The sequence below is a fragment of the Primulina eburnea genome, chromosome 3, assembly GCF_022965805.1.
Source record: "Primulina eburnea isolate SZY01 chromosome 3, ASM2296580v1, whole genome shotgun sequence".
Taxonomy (NCBI): domain Eukaryota; kingdom Viridiplantae; phylum Streptophyta; class Magnoliopsida; order Lamiales; family Gesneriaceae; genus Primulina; species Primulina eburnea.
In genome coordinates, this window is record NC_133103.1 from 34841675 (window position 1) to 34861819 (window position 20145).

At 39.2% G+C, this 20145-nt stretch overlaps 1 protein-coding gene across 1 annotated transcript; it reads left to right on the forward strand.

Annotated features, from left to right (window-relative positions):
* Nucleotides 1-722: 722 nt before the first annotated feature.
* LOC140828466 (membrane-associated progesterone-binding protein 4-like) lies at nt 723-3681 on the forward strand. Its single transcript, XM_073191419.1, has 6 exons — nt 723-824; nt 918-994; nt 1160-1231; nt 1784-1821; nt 2952-2995; nt 3360-3681. Exons 1-6 carry the CDS (start codon nt 723-725, stop codon nt 3408-3410), a joined length of 384 nt encoding a protein of 127 aa, XP_073047520.1. The 3' UTR covers nt 3411-3681.
* The last annotated feature ends 16464 nt before the right edge of the window (nt 3682-20145 follow it).

A 20145-nucleotide genomic window follows, 5' to 3' on the forward strand; every position in this document is an offset into this window, starting at 1 on the left:
TGTCTAGTAAAATTGATTTATTTTGAAAATTTTGATTGAGTCCCTGAGGTATTTATTACTCGAATGTCAATTATTTCTCGGAGATTTTATGTTACACTGACTGTGTTTTACTTGGAATAACATCTGTCGTTTATTTGATATGAGCGTCATCTAATAAATTGTAAAGATACATATAATTTCTCTATCTTCTATATATTTGTATTCTATGTTTGTAAATATTGAGATGTAATGTAATAACTACATTTGACTTTAAATTTCATTTGAAAGTTATTTTTTTTTTTTTTCAAATAAATCTTTTCCCACAATTCCAGTACTTCATTACTTAAAAAACAACAAAAATAAGACCATAGAAGTATGTTTTTGTTTTTTAAGATATTAATGGATAATGACATAATTTAATTATTCGGATATTTTTTAAAAACCAAAATTACTTATAAAACTCAAGTCCGTTACATAGTTTTGAAAAAAATCTATAAATAAAAGAAGGTTCTTATTTTTCAAGGTGGATCCGTTTACGAGTCTACAAGTAGTCCCAATAATCATGTTTTTTGGCTACATCACGTGCATTTTCCATTATCCAAAAATGGAAAAGGTTTAGAGACTTGATTTTGTTTTTTCCCCAAACAAAATAGGAACTTAGAGCACTTTCAACATTCAACAAACGAATCGGCTAGTCCTCATATCTTATTCCGGTTTCCTGATAGACCACTAGGCACCAGGAAATGCGTTGGTCCCCCTTTCTCGGGATCCCAATTCTTTTAGCTATCATTTCCTACATCGTATTCCAATTATTCCCCAACTCTTGCACCTATTTTCCTCCAGTCGTTGGTTGAAGTGTTTCTTCTTATATATTCAATGTTTACAACCTCTAGTTGCCGGGTTTTCACTCTGTTTTTATTTTCAACCTTAATGGGCAGAGATTATTCACCGTAGAATATTTGGCTCCATACAATGGAACTGATCCAGGGTTGCCTATACTTCTTGGGATTCTGGGGTACTTTTATTTTTTGTTTGTGTTCTTGTCTTTAGCTTGCTATACTTGATGAAGTCCAAGTTTGATGCCCTTGCATTTGTTCTTTTGTCCGTTTTGATGATTTGTAAAATGGGTCTGTTTTGATCATATTATCTTTTTATGTTGTATTATCTTTCAATAATTTAGGTCAGTGTTTGACGTGACTAAAGGAAGAGATCATTATGGTGCTGGAGGAGGCTACAACCATTTCTCCGGAAGGTGTGCTGAATTCTATGTCCTTCCTGATGCAGTTTTTATTTTCTAAGTTTATACCTGTATTAATGCTAATATCCTTGTTGCTAAGAAGGAATATATGTGCATCTGCAATGATCTATGGTGCTAATGCATGCCCATGAATCATTATCAGTATGTATTTGTGTGTTCACCCAAGTTTCTGTTCATGACCACAGATTTGTATGTCCGCTGGTTTTTTTGTGAGTACAAGTGCTTTTTATACGTTCACTTCATCTACGATTGCAAGTGTATAACACTCTAAATGCCGTGTGGCCTTTATTTGATCTTATAGCATAAATCACTCTAGCATATCATAACAACTAAAGTTGATGTTGATGAGAAGTTACAAACTGCCCCTGATGTCAGGTGTAGTGTAGCTGCTCAGTTCTTCAGATGCTATGATTTGTTTTCTCAAAGAAAATACGTTTGGAAGTGTTTCAATGTTGTTCTTTGTTTTATGCTCGTTTTTCAATCTTGTTGAATTTGTACTTTTCAACATTATTGATTGAATCCCTTCTCATATGGTGATTTGTTTAGGGATGCCTCCCGTGCATTTGTTTCTGGAAATTTTACAGGTATTTAACCTGAATTCTTCATTTCAACCCTTGTCCTCTTCTTCTTCTTCTTGAGATTTGGATGACAGTTCAACTTATTTCTCATGTATCCTTGTACCAACAATTTTGTAATTCCATATCTGATCAGATAAATGTCATAATTGGGCAGCAGGACAAAAAGAGAAATTAGCAACATATATTACCATTTGTAAAAATTCTAATCCACCTTCTTCTTGTTCTCGTTCTTTCATTCCATCAAATTAAATACTATATGAAACAACTGACTAATTCCCAGAAAAATTTAACTCTTCTCAATACAAAAAATTACAGACACAGTGTATATTTTTATATAATTGTTACCCTCATGAAATGACCATCACTTGCATTAGAAGTAAATACATTTTGTCAATTAAAACCTTGTTTTGATTGTAAGGTATATATTAATGGTTTTTTTTATCATGGATATTGCTATTAGTATTTAGTCGTTTACTTTATGTAAGATGTGGACTAAAATGCATGCACATTTGAGATGTATGGGTGTTGATGATTGTAAGTTCATGTCCAAGTTTTTTAGTGATTTCTCCATCTCTCGTGCATTATCTTCACCCTTAATTTATCTCTCGCATTTTGCTATGAAAGTGCTTAAGCTCGTGAGAGTGATACAACTAATAATTATATTCTTTAACATGTCTCTGCACATGTAAGTCAGAGACCGTGGAATGTATGTCTGAAATATACTATCTGAGTATACATACAAATTGGTCGGATATTAGGCAGCAAAGACCACTCAAGATCAATTTAGTAAAGTGTGTGAGTGTTTTGTGCTTTACGTGCCTTGAAATTATAATACTATCTCTAATATCAAGCTAAAGTTATTTGTGCCAAACATTTGGGCTTACGGAAAATGGAACAATCAATAGTTAACTTTAACAAATATCATAGCTTAGATTTATAACCCATCATGTTATCATTTTCTTCTGGTGCACCTAATGTTCTCCATCTCTTGGGGGCGATGAAAGAATGTGGCCCATAGGCCATAGCTGACTTCTGTGATAAAAAAAAAAACAAAAATTACCACCAGAAAGCTCTGTCCTCCCATCGTTGTCATACTTTTGGTCGTTCTCTAAATTTTCTTTTGCCCATATAAGCAGGAGAGGGACTTACTGACACACTGCATGGTTTGTCTCGCGCTGAGGTAATTTATGCTCTATTATGGTTATCTCATTCAAGCTTTTTCTCTTTGCATGTTGTGATCATGATGTATGATTACTTACAAGCACTCTGCCTCTAACGATCTCGTCACTTGAAAAAGTTTGTTTGGGAATATGTATTGGATTATAAAAGAATTCAAAAGTTTCATTCGTTTGAAGCGTGTGAATCTGTGAATTTCTTTTTTCTTTTATCTTTTTGGCTCGTATGCATGTCTTGTTATCACCATGTTACTGTATCCTTCCATATCTATCAGATATGAGCTGTCCCGTGCATCATATTGTTTCTTGAACTTGCCCTTTTTCTCCTCGTGACTGCAATTGTTCCATCTCTGTAATTAAAATGTATAGGTGAAAAGCATTGTTGAATGGAGAGATTTCTACTTCAGAACATACACGTGAGTGATGTTTTAACTTTTCTTTTTTAGAAAACAACTAGCTGCTTTATTTGGTCAGTAATTGTACTACATGTTGTATGATAATTAATTATTCTAATTATTCATGTAATGTCAATTTTTTATTTCGTATCGCCTCGTTCATTTTTATTTTATTTTTTTTCTGGTGAAAGTCTAGTGAAGCAAAACTTGAGAAATTCAAAATCAGTTGACAATATTCTTGAAGCTACTGTGTTTTTTTTACCAATATGAGACCAAAAGTGCCGAAGCACCGGAACTTGTGCAATCTTTTTGCAGAATATGGTATCTGTGGAGTTTGAGTATTGTAGTACATTGACAAAAGCAACCTTTAAGTTATATAAAATTGGTGGCAAAACATGTATTTTGTGAAAAATGAGGATAAAACAGTGATTTTTAAATAATATTAACAAAGATATTTTGAGCTCGACTGCCGATGGGTGCTTGAACTTGAGAAAATTGTACTTGAGCTCAATTGAGTTGCAATTTGAGTTAACTAAAACTTGATATCATTTAAATCGAACTTTGACCAAGCTATAGCTTATAATTATAACTAGGCTAGTATCCCTATCTCATCATTCAACTTGGTTGGTTTCAACCCTGTTAGTTTTCAAGAATTAATAACCGAGATTTCTTCGTCCATTTGCTATACTTAACGGTTGAGGTATGTGTGAATCTGTGTTTCTGATCTCGGACGAATTGTTTCAGGTATGGTGCGATGATGGGTACCCAAGGTTAGTTCAGAGACCAGTAGAGATAGCTTTGATGGGGAAAATGAGCAAGCGTTGTGCTTGCTTCAAAGAAGATGAACTCGGCCAGGCCGGTTTGGAAGTCTACGCAGGATGTTTTGTCCTGGAACGAAAGACTGGATTCCTTGCGATGTGCAAGGCACTCTAACTGTAACGCCCCGAAAAATTTAAAGGTCCACGCGAACCCCATGCATTTGAATTATTAAATTCTCCTGTATTTTTAAGTAAATATTTAATTGCATTAATTAATTATGTTGTGAATATTTGCAGGTTTAAAATATATTTTCTACATGGTTGCATTAAAACTATATTTTTAAAGGTTATTCGAGTTGCGATCGAGGAACGGAGACCGAGGGCTGAAAAAATAGAAAATGTTTTCATTAAATAATTATTTTTAATTATTTTAAATAAGGGTGTTGTTTTTTCTTATTTTTTTGAAAATAAGAAGTTTTGAGGTGATTTTATACGCCGGGACGTAATTTTTATCGGTGTTGGTTTTTCAACAAAAATACGAACGTTTTGACAACCCGGCTAATAAATTTACAAACTTTATTAAACAAAATTATTTTTAATATTTCAATTAAATTCTAATTAAGCACTAATGGGCCTAATTAACCTCTAATGGGCCTAAGCTTAATTGATAACTTAATTAAGTATTTAATACTCAAAAACCCACCCCAAACCCTCATTGTTACACGCCTCACTCTTTTAAAATTCAGAAACACTCCCCAAATACCCTCATCATACACGGCACACACATCACAAAATTTAGAGATAGTTTGAAGAAAAATTCAAGAGGAAAAGCAAGCCATCGTCTCGTCGTCGCCGTTCTTCAATCGCCAACGTTTTTCGTGCGTTTAAAACGCAAAGGCACGCCATATTCTCCTTTTACTCATCTTTCACACCATATTATGTGTTTGATACATGATTGCATTAAAAACATGATAGAACTTTTATATTTTCGTTTTTATGGCTATACATGCACAAAAAAAGAGTTTTTCTTTTTTAAAACTCCTCCTATTGATGCACAAAGGGGCTGCCATGGTAGGGAAACTTTAAGGGATATTTTTCCACATGTTTGAGGGTCCATAGATGAAGGTTTAAGGGCTGGAAATTAGGGTGAAGTAAGATGAACGAAAATTGGAGATGCATGGGCTTAGGGTTTCGATTTTTCTTACTAGGGGAACACGGCTGCTGTCGGGGTGTTAGTGTCTGTCCAGGAGATTACCTAGGGTTTTCTGAGGGTCCTAAGAGGGTGGCCAAGGGTCTGGTCGTGCGGCTAAGGGGCTGGGGTCGAAGCTAGACTAGGTTTGAATCACACTAGAACTAGGACTCTTTGTGCAGAAATTTCAGTAGCTGATAGGGGTGTGTTCGAGGGTTCTAATTAGCTTATTTTGGGTTGAAAAAGGTTTATTTATGTGTGAGGAAGCTTTGGTTCAAGTTTGGTAAAGTTTGGTTAAGTTTCGAGTCCATACGAGTCAAAACCGGGAAGTACGTCTAAGTTTAAAAACGAATCGGGAAACGCCTAGATTTAAGCTTAATAAAATTATGAAAAATTAGGTTTAAGCTTAAATAATTATTATAAGTCTAAGTTTCTAATTTGGGAATTTTATATTAAGTTTTGGTTTAATTCGGGATTTAAAACGCATTAATACGTCACATTTATAGATTAAATTAAAAGTCCTCGATTTTAAGCTAAATAAAATTATGAGAAAATTTATGTAGGCTTAAATAATTATTTGGGGCATGTTAGAGTCATGAAATCAAGAAAAAAGTCGAAAACGTAAACTGTCGAGTCCAGGGGTAAAACGGTCTTTTTACACCGGGAAATTAGTAAAGGTCATGGCAGTGCCCTAAATGCTGTTTTTATGATATTATGATTATTTTATGAAATGTTCATGATTAAATTATGATTTTTAAATGTCTATGATTTTTATGATTTAAATATGGGCATTTAAAAGATATGTTGCATGCTTGGTTTCAAAATAAAAATGATATTATATACATGTTTTTATTAAGTGATGATAACATGTTGAAGGACGTGAAGGGATTGTGACTACTACAATATGTTGGAAATATCGTGAGGGTTATGATCTCAGTGGGAGCCCGACGATCGTGTTTCCGTTGATACGAATACGAATACGATGAATATGATTGGAGATGTCGTGAGGGGAGAAGGCCCCAGAGGGAGCCCATTTATGGGAAAAGGCTCCAGAGGGAGCCCCGACGATCGTATTTCCAATGCCATGATATGTTAATACGTAGGCCAGGGCCCAGTTGACCGGTGAGAGTGTTGCTGGTGTCCCCCGCCGCCCAGTACTGTGGTTTTTTTTAGATGGATCCATCGCGCAATACGTTTAAGAATACGAGTCACAATCACGATCTGAATTCAACAAACACGAACATGAACATGAATACGAATATGAATATGGATACGAATATGGACATGAATATGATTATGTTTAAGTGATATGTTTATGTCTTTCGAAAATGTTTTTATGCATCATGAAAATGTTTACGAAAACGTTTATATTTAAAGTTTATGCATCTTCATGAAAACGATATTTTAAGTACAAGTAATTTTCACTGTTATATGTTAACTGTATTACGTATTACTCGTTATCAAGATTATGGTGTGTTGAGTCTTTAGACTCACTAGGTGTGATGGATGCAGGTTATCATGATAATGCTAATGGAGGTCTTGATGGTTGATCCGACTGGACTGAAGGTGCACATAACCCGAGGACCTACGCTAGTTTTCCGCACTAGTTTACGATTCATGATTTTAAGCAATGTTAAAGATATTTTTTTTACGACAATTTATTTATGAGAGATTTTTGAGAAGTTATAGTATGGGCTATACTTTTCAAACGTTATTTTTAGATTTGGTAAAGAAGTTGGTTGTTTTATTTTAAAATGATATCAAAAATATTTTATGCTTCAGCCAAATGCTATGTGAGGTTTAAAAAAAAAAAAACCTAGCACGTTTTAAGAAAAGTTATGCAGACGTTTTACTAACTGTCACAAAACAAAGAAACATTTTCTTGTTTGTGCCCGATCTCCTCCAATAACATTTTAATCCATATTGCCTCCTTGCAAGCTTGAGTAGCTGCCATGTATTCTGCCTCTGTTATAGAAAACGCCACAACTGTTTGCAGTTTTGAAACCCAGCTTACTGTTCTCCCTGCAAGTGTAAATACATAACTAGTAGTAGATTTTCTCTTGCCAGGATCACCTGCATAATCTGAATCGACATAACCCCTGAGTGTAAAATCTGATCCTCCATAACATAATACAGCATTTGAGGTACTTTTAATGTATCTAAGGATCCTCTTAACAGTGCTCCAATGCTCTCGTCCAGGATTCACCATATACCGACTAACTGCTCCCACTACTTGAGCAATGTCCAGTCTTGTACAGATCATGACGAACATCAAACTTCCCACTACTGATGCATATGGTACTCGAGACATCTCCATCCGTTCTGCTTCACTGCTAGGACACATCTCGAAGGATAACTTGAAGTTAACAGGAAGAGGGGTCAAAATTGGCTTCCTATCTTGCATGTTGAAGCGTTGCAAGACTTTCTTCAAATAATTTTTCTGGGAAATCCAAATCTTTCTGTTACTTCTGTCTCGGTGAACTTGCATCCCTAGAATCTTATTTGTTGGTTCGAAGTCCCTCATATCAAATTCCCTGGCCAATTGTGTCTTCAATCCTTGGACATTTTCTTTGTTGGGGCCTACTACCAACATGTCGTCCACTTACAACCCTTGAAATATGTACAAGGGTATGCACTTAGTCTGTTGTATCAAAGGCTCAAGATATAGGAATCAAATCTCTTGTATCAACACCTCGGTGCCTGTTTAAGACCATACAAATATTTTTTCAACCTCCAAATCAAGTTCTCTTTGCCTTTTTCCACCAAGCCTTATGGCTGGAGCATATAGATTTCTACTTCAAGATCTCCAACCACAGGAGAAAATATCTCATTGAAGTCAATGCCTTCTTTTTGAGCATATCCTTTTACCACCAATCTAGCACGATACCGCTCCACTTGGTTATTGCCATCACGCTTGATCTTCTAAACCCATCGGTTTCCAATAGCTTTCCTCCCTTGTGGCAGTGTAACAAGATACCAAGTTTAATTCTTGACTAGTGCTTCCAACTCTTCTTGCATTGCTATCACCCACAAGGATACATCCGAGCTTTGAGTAGCCTCGTGGAAACTCGATGACTCACCATCATCTGATAATAGACAATATGCAATATTGCTTTCAGTGACATAATCTGAAATCCAACCTGGTGGTCTTCTGTCTCGAGTCGACTGTCTCACATTGGAAACTTCATACTCAACATGTTCTTGTTCTTCGTGCTCTGGTACTGCTTCACAAGAAAATTGACTTTCGTCCGTCTTATTTTCCACATGAAAAATAGTAGTTTCTGAATTTGGTGTGCCTTTGTCTCCCTTCACTTTATCTTCCTCGAAGATAACATCCCTGCTGATGACAAGTTTGTGGACAGTAGGATCCCACAAGCGAAACCCCTTTACTCCATCAGCATAACCCAAGAAGATACATTTTCTGGATTTTGAATCCAACTTCGATCTTTCTTGCTCATTGTACAAAACGTACACAGAACTTCCAAATGTATGCAAATGAGAATAATCAGTTGGCTTCCCAGTATACATCTCCATCAGAGTCTTCAGATCAATCGCCACTGAAAGAGAACGATTGATAATATAACAAGCAGTTTTGACTGCTTCTGTCCAAAATGACTTATCTAGACCCACAGTCCTCAACATAGCTCTTGTTCTGTCCAACAAGGTTCTGTTCATCCACTCAACCACTCCATTCTGTTGAGGTGTGTAAGCCGTTGTGAAATGTCTTTTGATACCTTCATGTTGACAATATGTATCAAACTCGTCACTGATATATTCTACTCCATTGTCAATCCTCAAACACTTGATTCTTTTCAGAATCAAGTTCAACCCACGCTTTGAAATCTTTGAAGACTTGGAAAACATTTGATTTTTCTTGATTGGATACACCCAACATCTCCTAGAGAAATCATCAATGAACGAGACAAAGTATCTCGCTCCTCCTATGGATACAACCGGTGCTTGTCAAACATCCGAATGAATCAGCTCCAATATGTTTTTGCTTCTGGCAGTAGAGGTGCCAAACTTTATTCTGTGTTGTTTACTGGTAACACAATTCTCACAAAAGGGTATTGAGACTTTTGTAAGTTCTGGCAGGAGCTTCCGTTCTGAGAGAATTTTCGACCCTCGTTCTGACATATGCCCGAGCTTTCTATGCCATAACACTGTTAATTCTTCTCCTGAACCAAAGCTTCCGTTCTGAGAGAATTTTCGACCCTCGTTCTGACATATGCCCGAGCTTTCTATGCCATAACACTATTAATTCTTCTCCTGAACCAACTGATGCAACAGCTAGTTCCGCCTCTTTGTATGTTTCTCCCAAAAGTACATACATATTTGCAGCAACTTTTTCCGCCTTCATAACCACAGGCGCACCCTTCACAATTTTCATGATTTCTTTCTCGATACGAGTTTTGTACCCGATGTCATCCAATTGCCCCAAGGACATAAGATTTTTCGCCAGTCCCTTCATATGTCGTACCTCCTGTATGGTGCGAACGATGCCATCAAATATTTTAATTTTGATAGTACCGATGTATAACTCGTAAATCAATTTACGTATAAGCCATGCATAATTCTAGTATTTTAAATTTAATTGACTTCATTGCATGATTATTTAAATGTTTTTCCTTGAAGTTAATTATTTTATTATTTCATTTCAGTAGTTTGATTTTCAGTTATTTCAGTGAGGCCGGACTGGAGTTGGAGTTTTGAGATAGAATTTAAGATTTCGAGAAATATTTCCAGAAGTTATTTTAGCTAGCAAGTAAGTTCATTTAAGTTAATAAAATATGTTTGAGGATTTAATTTAATTACTTGAGGTGATTAAGAAATAAGCTCATTTGAGTTACTTAATTAAGGGAATTAATTCAATAAATTAATTAAGGATTTGTGAGGCTTTTAAGGATTATAAATTTACTTGCTAGAAAACAATTTCCCCTACATTTTATTAGGGAATTTTCGGCCCTCCCCTTAGTTATTAGATGATTCATTTGCCAACTCATCACCTTTGACCCTTTCTTGATATTTAATTAGTAGGATAATCCCTCCAATTTGTTTAGCACCAATTAATTAATTTATAAGCATAATCCTAGTCTAGGTTGGCAAGGATATTCGGTCATCACACTCTAGAATCACCCAAGTGATCATTTGATTAGCAATTCAAATTCAAAATTTAAATGAGAGTGGACTTGGTCATGATTTGGCCTTATATTTTGCACCATTCTCCTCCACCCTTTTTAACCACTTATCTTCCCCTCCCTACCACCGAAAGTCAGTAGCATTTCAGAGGTAAAAATCGTGAGTCTTAGCTAGAAAAGGGAAGGAGAAAATCAAGAGTAAAGAAAGCAAGAGAAGCGTCCACTCCTCCGTGCCGCGTCGTCGTCGTTTCGTTCGTTTTATTTCAAAACGAAACCAGACATGTCTAGATTTCTTTCAAACCTCAATCAAGTCATATTATCAATTATTTTTCAGTATATGATCATGTTTTATCAAGCAAAAACCGAGATACATGTCGAAACATTTTGAAACAACACATGCAGAATTTTCGATTTTTCCTTGGCAAGCTTCACAGTTTCTTTTGGTTTGTGAGTTTCAGGTATTGGATCGACTCCAGGCTCCCAAGGCGACTTATATAAATGTAATAGGATGCATTAGGACCACATTTGTCCATCGGTTTCACCCCATGCTTGCTGGAAAGCAAGAAATGACAGCAACACCATTTGTGTCCCTTTTTGAGTTCGAAAATTCAGTTTGGTTGTCAAGGAGGAAGGATCTGGTCTTGGCTGCCCCAAGGGCCTATAGCCATGGTTAGATCACTTCCCTAGCATGTCTAAGACGTGACCTAGTTGCCCTTTCGGTGGCTTGGTCCATGGCTCATCGGTTTTTACGCAAAAATCAAAACAGCCCCCTCCCCTTCTCGCCCCTTCGGTTGGACAGCACTTGTGCTTCGGGTTTGGTTGGTTTGGTGTGGATCTTGGTTGGCCTAGGGCCCTTAGCCACGGTTCATACCATGCCCCTAGATGTCTAGATCGTGACATGGTCAATCAAATGGCCACTGGAACGACACGAGACATCGATCAAAGCAAGACACTACACACGCATGCACGCAAGTCTCGGTTGGACCCTTCGAGTGGGTGCTGGAATGATTCGAGTTGTGGCTGGCCTAGGGCCCTTAGCCATGGTTCAACTCATTCCTTGGGATGTTAGTAAGAGTCTCTGGTCGGTGGTTCACGCCCCCTATGGCCGGTAGTCTCGAAAACAACACAAGATTCGCGATTGTACAGCTGCTGGAAATTACAGCAAGTTGATGTGTCGGTTCGGAGGCTCGTTTGAGTTCTTGGTTGGCTTTTAGCCTATGGCCTTGGACTGGACAGTGCTTCATCGAGTTAGGAAGGTCGTGTTTTTGACCGTTCGTGATTCGGATTATTTTTGAGGTCGTACGAGAATTTACGGTGCGATGTGTCAAATTGACTCTCGAAAGAGCGTTTCATGTTTTGGCCTCCATTTCACTTAGATTTCGACCCTCATCATTTTAGAAGCATTACTTCAGTATTTTAAGCGTATTTTAATCATGACTATACGTCGGTTCAGTGTTGGTTCAGGTTGGTTCGGAGTCATGATTAAATACGAAGTCATTAGGCGTCATAGTCGCATTTTTGAAATTTAAAGCGCATAGTTGGCCAAGTCTAAGCTATTGCATATTTTTCATGACATATTTAGGTTGCAGCGAGCCTGGGAGCGATCCAATCCAGTTGGTAAAATATACAGGATATTTTCATTATGTCATTTAATTATACTACGTGCATGAAAATAGAAAATACTTATTTTTGAGATTTATGCGATATTTCTGGTGGCCAATTCACTATTATGGGAGCATTATTTTATACGGTCGCCAGTGACCGCTCAGTTCAGTTTGGTACCACCCGGTCGCCAGTGACCGGCCAGCTCAGTTCAGTTTTATACTCCCCGGTAGCCAGTTACCGATCAGTTCAGTTCAGTGCAGGGGCCACAGGCGTAGACTATAATCTCAACAGAAAATTTTTGTCAGTTATTTCAGTGCAGGGCTCCAAAGAGCAAACATTTTTACTATGATTTCAGTTCAGTTATGCACGTATTATAATTGCTCAGTACAAGTTATTTTCAGTATGCCTCATGACCTGACATTTTATCCCATGCACATTTTACTTCAGTATTTACTCGTTACCTACGATATTTGCATGCTGAGTCTTTAGGCTCACTAGACTTGATTGTTGCAGGTACTGAAGAGGCCAGGGCCGAGGGCGGGGACCAATGAGCCAGCTTGGGTTGGCAGTAGTGGCAACCGAGGACCTCAGTTTCAGCACTTGCCACTTTTTATGCCCAGACATTCTATCAGCTGTTGAATATTTTTAAATTGTTATTTTCAGCAAACTTTATTTTGTTCCGCTGCTATATTTTACATTGAACTTGAGTTATCAGTTGATTTTATAGATGAGGCACTCCATTTATTTTTTTAAAAAAGAAAATTTTTAATTTTCCGCAAATTTTCAAGTAAGGAGTTTTAGGGCCTTTACAGTTGGTATCAGAGCGGTGGTTCTGTATAGGGTTACACTGCTACTGACCACGAGAAGCTCACCAAGCCACGCCTTCGGTCTGTAAGTTTTACATTTCAGAATTTTATTTAAAGCATGAATTATTTTGACAGCATGCTTCCATGAAATAATTTCGACCAGATTTTCAGTATTTCAGTGTTCATTTAAAATAAATTATGGAATTATGCATGTTAGTTACGTATGGGTTATGTTGGAACAGTATGCCCCCTAGACGTCAAGTAGGACGCCCGAGAGGTGGTGGTGAGCACCGTCGCGAGAACGATGACGATCAGAGACAAGAGAGGTAGACACCTCCTCCTCCTCCTCCACCTCCACCACCGCCCCCACCTGACATGATTGCCCAGATGCTAGCTGGGATGACACAGTTCTTCGCACAGTTTGCGGGGAACAATGCTGTGGTGACTAAGCCGACAGGGCCAGAGACTGTTTACGAGCGATTCATGAAAATGCGTCCAAAGGAGTTTTCTGGGACGTCTGACCCCATGATTGCCGAGGGATGGATCAAATCCCTCGAGGTCATCTTCGAGTTTATGGAGCTGGGAGACGCAGACCGAGTCCGATGTGCCACCTATTTGTTCACTGGAGACGCCCGCTTATGGTGGGAAGGAGCGTCGGTAGCCCTGACCTTGACTACACTTTCATGGACACGCTTTACGGAGGTTTTCTGTAAAGGCCCTAAAACTGCTTGCTTTAAAATTTGCGGAAAATTAAAAATTTTCTTTTTAAAAGAACTTAAATGGCCTTACTCACAAAACCAACTGATGAATCAAGTTCAATGTTTAAAATAAAATCAGCGGAATGAAATAATTGTTTGTCCACAATAACAATTTAAAAATGTCCAATGACTGATAAAAATTTGTTTGCGGAATAAAATAAACACTGTTGCACTGAGGTCCTCGGGTGCCACTACTGCCGACCCAAGCTGGCTCACTGGTCCCCGCCCTCGGCCCTGACCTCATCAGTACCTACAACAATCAAGTCTAGTGAGCCTAAAGACTCAGCATGCATATATCGCAGGTAACGAGAAAAATCTGAAGTAAACTATGCATGAGATAAAATATCATGTCATGAGGCATACTGAAAATAATCTGTACTCATGCTGAAAATAAACTGATCTGAGCAATTATAATACGTGCATAACTGAACTGATAATCACAGTAAAAATATTTGCTCCTTGGAGCCTGTACTGAAATAACTGATAAAATTTTCTGTTGAGATTATGTTTTACGCCTGTGGCCACTGCACTAAGCTGAACTGATCGGTAACTGACTACCGGGGAGCCTGGAACTGAGCTGGCGGTCACTGAAGACCCGATGGTACCATCCTGAACTGATCGGTCACTGGAGACCGGGTGGTACCAACCTGAACTGAGCGGTCACTGGCGACCGTATAAATAATGCTCCCACATAGTGAATGCATCACAAGCCATATCGCATAAATCTCAAAAATAATCATTTTCTGTTTTCATACACGTAATATAATTAAATGGCATAATTAAATATGAACAATTTCGATCTTCTTGCATTAAAATCATGTACTTGCTATATTTAAAAATACCTATATGACTTGATTGAAGAGTGAAAGAAGATATAAACATGCCTTGGTTTGTTTTGACTGAAAACAAACAAAATAACGACGCGGCGCGGCGGAGACGGAGTGCTCTTCACTTCCTCACTTAATTCCTTTAAATTAAGCATGCACCATAATTATTATTATACCATAAAAAAAAATCGTAAACGTGATGCATGAACATTTAAAAATATTATGATTCGTGCTCAGGGTGCTGCTAGGACAAAAATCTCACCCAAACCCAAAAATTATCATTTTACCCCTGGACCTCTAAAATTGACCCGAAGCTTACCGAACTCCTTAAAATATCCCAGAACATTATTAAAATATTCTTAGACGTAAATTCGAGCCAAAAGTCGCAGCTTATTTAATTCGTTTTAAAATTCAGACCGGAGTCCCGGTTTTAACCCGAATCAACTCGAAACTCTACCAAATTTTTTCTCAACCTTTTATCACATCTTACCAATACTTAAAGCTTCTAAAACCATGTACCCAAGTCCCTAAACCCACGGCTAAACTTTCCAGAACATGCTAAAATTCTCGGCCAACACCTAACCCATATTCCTTGCAACACATGGCCCCCAATCTCATAAATCACTCGGTCCCCTCTAATCCTACCACATGTCCAGCCATTAAAATCTCTTCATTAGGAGCCTAATGACCCTTCTAAACTAAGCCAAGCCGGCACCAAATTCGCTGCACTAGCCACGAGCAGAATCACACCGAAAATTATCACTTCCATCTCCACTCACGCTATACACCCAAGGTTCGAGCTTCTCCTTCGACCAAGCACTCACGGCTCATTCCTAACACCTTACTAAACTCTACAAGGTCTGAAACCCAGCTTGGTGTGAGCCCATGCATCGCAGCACCCCAACTCTTTCGATCTTACCATACCGAGCAAAAACCAATACACCACCTCTCGATCTCTCCTCCTACGGCAACACCGAACCATTTTCACTCCAAAACTCCATCGTGACACCACCATCAGACCCTGAACAGCCCCAAGCCTCAGCCCCTTGCACCTCAATTCAGAAAAACGTGAGTATCATGCATGCTAATAGACAAGTTTCATGAAAGCTTAACCGAAAACACAGTTACGGAATAGATCGAGTGATGAACATGCATAAACATGAATTTTCAATGTATATAGGGCGTGAATGATGAGAAATAACAGATACATGCGTGCCTTAATGATGATCGAAGAACAAGGATGAGGAGAGGAAGCCCGGTTGCAGTTTTCCTTGCAAGAAAAGAAGAACACCGATGCCTTCAGCTGCCGAGTTCTGAAACCGAGGGTGGGGGATGTTGAATGAGGGTGTCGGCTATGCAAAGTAATTAGGTTTAGGTTAAAGTGGGTTTAGGTGGTTAATTATATAGTAAACTAATAGGTAATGGGCCTTAAATTAATAATTAAAAGTTTAAAAAGATAATTAAGCCCAATAAGCTTAAAAATAGGCCCATTAAATCCAAACACACTCCCGTAAAATATTTCGAGTTGAAAAGATTTTTAAAATATTAGCCGAACCCTTAAAAAGTCCCCCGATTCGCTAAAATTTACGTACCGATAAAAATAAAATCTCGCGGGTAAAAATACCCTAATAAACTCCTATTTTAGAAAAATACACTTAAAATGCTCTAAATTAATTTATAAAAATTAATCCCCCGTCTCCGATCCTCGTTCGAACGTGAAATGCAACTTAAAAATCTTAATGCACGGACTTTTAAAATTTCATGAAACAAATCCTATCATGAATGAATTATGCCTAAAATGCATAAAAATAATTAACCATAAATTAGTGAAATAAACATGCTAAAATACCATTTCTTAAATAAGTCTTTATTAACTTATTTCAATACTCCATCTCCGGTCCGGCCTCACTTAATTAACTGAAAAGATAACAGTTAAACTACTGCGTAAAATAAATAAATTTAAAGAAAAGAATTTAAATACTCATGCGATAAAAATAATTTTAATTTAGATACTAGAATTATGCATGACTTATACGTAGTCCAATTTACGGGTTCTACAATCCTTCCTCCCCTTAAAATAAATTTCGTCCTCGAAATTAAAACTCACCAAATAATTCGGGATACCGACTCCTCATCTCTGGCTCAGACTCCCATGTAGCTTCCTCTTCTGAATGGTTGAGCCATTTGACTTTGACTCGCCTAACCAACTTGTTCCGAAATGTCTTCTCCTGTCTGTCTAGGATCTGCACGGGTCTCTCCTCATAAGATAAGTTCGGAGTAAGCTGCAACGGCTCAAAATTCAGCACATGCGAAGGGTTCGCCATGTACTTTCTCAGCATGGAGACGTGAAAGACATTGTGTACTCCGGCCAGATTCGGCGGAAGAGCCACACGATACGCTAGCGTCCCTACTCTGTCAAGGATCTCAAACGGTCCAATGAATCTCGGACTGAGCTTCCCTTTCTTCCCAAATCTCATGACACCCTTCATAGGTGCCACTTTCACGAAGACATGATCGCCCACTGCAAACTCTAAATCTCTCCTCCGCTGATCAGCATAACTCTTCTGTCGGCTCTGAGCAGTCCTCATCCTATCCCGGATCTTGACTACTACATCTGCTGCCTGCTGAATAATTTCTGGACCCAATTCTGCTCTCTCTCCTACTTCATCCCAATGAACAGGAGATCTACACTTACGGCCATACAGTGCTTCATACGGAGCCATACCTATAGAAGATTGGAAACTGTTGTTATAGGTGAATTCTACCAACGACAAATTCGACTCCCAACTCCCAGAGAAATCAATCACACAAGCACGGAGAAGATCCTCTAAGATCTGAATGACTCGCTCTGATTGACCATCTGTCTGTGGGTGGAAAGCTATGCTAAACAGCAACTTCGTACCCATGGTCGAATGTAAACTCTTCCAAAACGAGGAAGTGAATCTAGGATCTCTGTCAGATACGATCGAAACTGGAATACCATGAAGTCGGACTATCTCTCGGTTATACAACTCCACATACTGAACCATGGTGAAAGTCGTCTTAATAGGCAAGAAGTGCGCTGATTTGGTAAGACGATCTACAATCACCCAAATGGCATTCGATCCTCTGGCTGATCTTGGCAAACCGGTCACAAAATCCATGGTGACGTTCTCCCATTTCCACTCAGGAATAGGAAGAGGCCTGAGAAAACCTGCTGGTCTCTGATGCTCGGCCTTCACTAACTGACAGGTCAGACACTCGGACACAAATCGTCTGATGTCCTTCTTCATACCCGGCCACCAATACAATAACTGCAGATCTTTGTACATCTTCGTACTCCCAGGGTGAATGGAGTACGGAGACATATGGGCCTCTGATAAGATGTCTGCTCGGATAGAATCACTGCTAGGAACCCATATCCTGCCTCGGTATCTCACAATACCGTCGCTGACTGAATACAAAACACTGCCCTTGGCTTCATCTCTCTTCTTCCACTGTGCCAACTGATCATCTGCGGCCTGACCACTGCGAATACGGTCCAAAAGAGAAGACTGAATGGTCAAGGTAGATAGACGTGGAACTCTACCTTGAGGATAAGTCTCAAGATCGAACTTCTGCATCTCAATCTGAAGAGGTTTCTGCATCGTCAAGTGAGCCATCACTGCGACTTTTCTGCTCAAAGCATCCGCAACTACATTAGCTTTACCCGGGTGGTAGCTAATGTCACAATCGTAGTCTTTCACAAGCTCCAACCAACGCCTCTGACGCATGTTCAGCTCCTTCTGCGTAAAGAAATACTTGAGGCTCTTGTGGTCGGTAAAGATCTGGCATTTCTCTCCATACAGATAATGCCTCCAAATCTTCAAAGCAAAAACTACTGCTGCTAACTCCAGATCATGGGTAGGGTAGTTCTTCTCATGGATCTTTAGCTGTCGAGAAGCATACGCTATCACTCTCCCATGCTGCATCAGAACTGCACCTAAACCAAGCTTCGAAGCATCGGTATAAAGGACAAACTCACCAGATCCTGACGGTACAGCCAAAACGGGTGCTGAGATAAGAGCTTGCTTCAAAGTATCGAAGCTCTTCTGACACTCCTCGCTCCACACAAATTTCACATTCTTCTTGGTCAGTGCTCTGAGTGGAACGACAATGGATGAGAATCCCTGGATGAACTTCCTGTAATATCCTGCCAGCCCCAGAAAACTGCGGATCTCGGATGCATTCTGAGGCACAACCCAATCTCTGACTGCTGCAACTTTTGCGGGGTATACCTCAATACCACTACTAGAAACAATGTGGCCTAGGAACGCCACCTTCTCTAACCAGAATTCGCACTTGCTGAACTTCGCGAACAACTTATGCTTCTGCAAAGTCTGCAACACTGTGGTCAGATGCCTGCTGTGCTCCTCCCGACTCTTGGAGTAGATGAGGATGTCGTCTATGAAAACTATCACAAACTGGTCGAGGTACGGCTGAAATACGCGATTCATGAGATCCATGAAGATCGCTGGCGCATTCGTCAGACCGAACGGCATCACAAGGAACTCATAGTGACCATAACGAGTCCTGAAAGCTGTCTTCGAGACATCAGCATCTCTCACTCTCAACTGATGATAACCAGAACACAGATCTATCTTAGAGAAAATCGAAGCTCCCTGCAACTGATCAAACAGATCCTCAATCCTCGGAAGTGGGTATTTGTTCTTAACTGTAACCCTGTTCAACTCCCGATAGTCAATGCAAAGCCTCATCGAGCCATCCTTCTTCTTAACAAACAAGACTGGCGCGCCCCATGGTGAAAAGCTCGGACGAATGAACTCCTTGTCCAGAAGTTCCTGAATCTGCTTTTTAAGCTCTGCCATCTCTGTCGGTGCTAATCGGTACGGCGCTTTGGATATCGGAGCCGTACCTGGCATAAGCTCAATGGAAAACTCCACCTCTCTCTCAGGTGGCATACCAGAGACGTCTTCGGGAAAAACGTCTAAGAAATCTCGGACAATCGGAACATCTGAGGCTGACTGGCTGGGTTCTTCGGGGACAGATAAAAAGGTCGCTAGAAATGCTCGACACCCTCTATGCATGAGTTTCCTAGCCTGAACATATGGAATAATGCGCGGTAACGAAAAGTACCTGTCCGGCTCAAATAAGAACTGCTCCATTCCAGGCGGTCGGACAAGAACAGATCTCCGCTGGAAGTCGATCAATACTCTGTTCTTCAATAGCCAGTCCATCCCTAGGATGATGTCAAATTCCGGCATCGGTAGCACAATCAGATCTGCATATACAAGCTTACCGTGCAGCTCAAGGTCTATATCTCGGATAACATTGGTGGCTGCCATCTCTTCGCCTGACGGCAACACTACTGAAAAGGCTATGTCTAGCCCAATGGTCTTGATCTTCAGGAAATTTGCAAAGACCTCCGATATAAACGAGTGAGTGGCTCCTGAATCTATCAAGGCCTTGGTAGCTTTGCCGGCTATGAAAATTCTCCCTGAAAGTTCGGAATACTAAGCAGAACCCAACGATCACAAGAGCTAAGTTTATAGACATGCAAAGGTCACAGTTCTTCTAACTAAGTCCCGAAAATAATACTAAGTAGAGCATGCAACCCTATTGAAATTCTAAGTTCAAATCTAAATCTCGATTCCCAAAATCATTCTGAGTAGAGCATGCAATCCTATAACAGTTCTAAGT

Coding starts and splice junctions, on each gene's coding strand:
- LOC140828466 (XM_073191419.1), top strand. CDS start 723: ATGCGTTGGTCCCCCTTTCTCGGGATCCCAATTCTTTTAGCTATCATT. Junction 995..1,159: donor ATACTTCTTGGGATTCTGGG/GTACTTTTATTT, acceptor TCAATAATTTAG/GTCAGTGTTTGACGTGACTA. Junction 1,232..1,783: donor TACAACCATTTCTCCGGAAG/GTGTGCTGAATT, acceptor TGATTTGTTTAG/GGATGCCTCCCGTGCATTTG.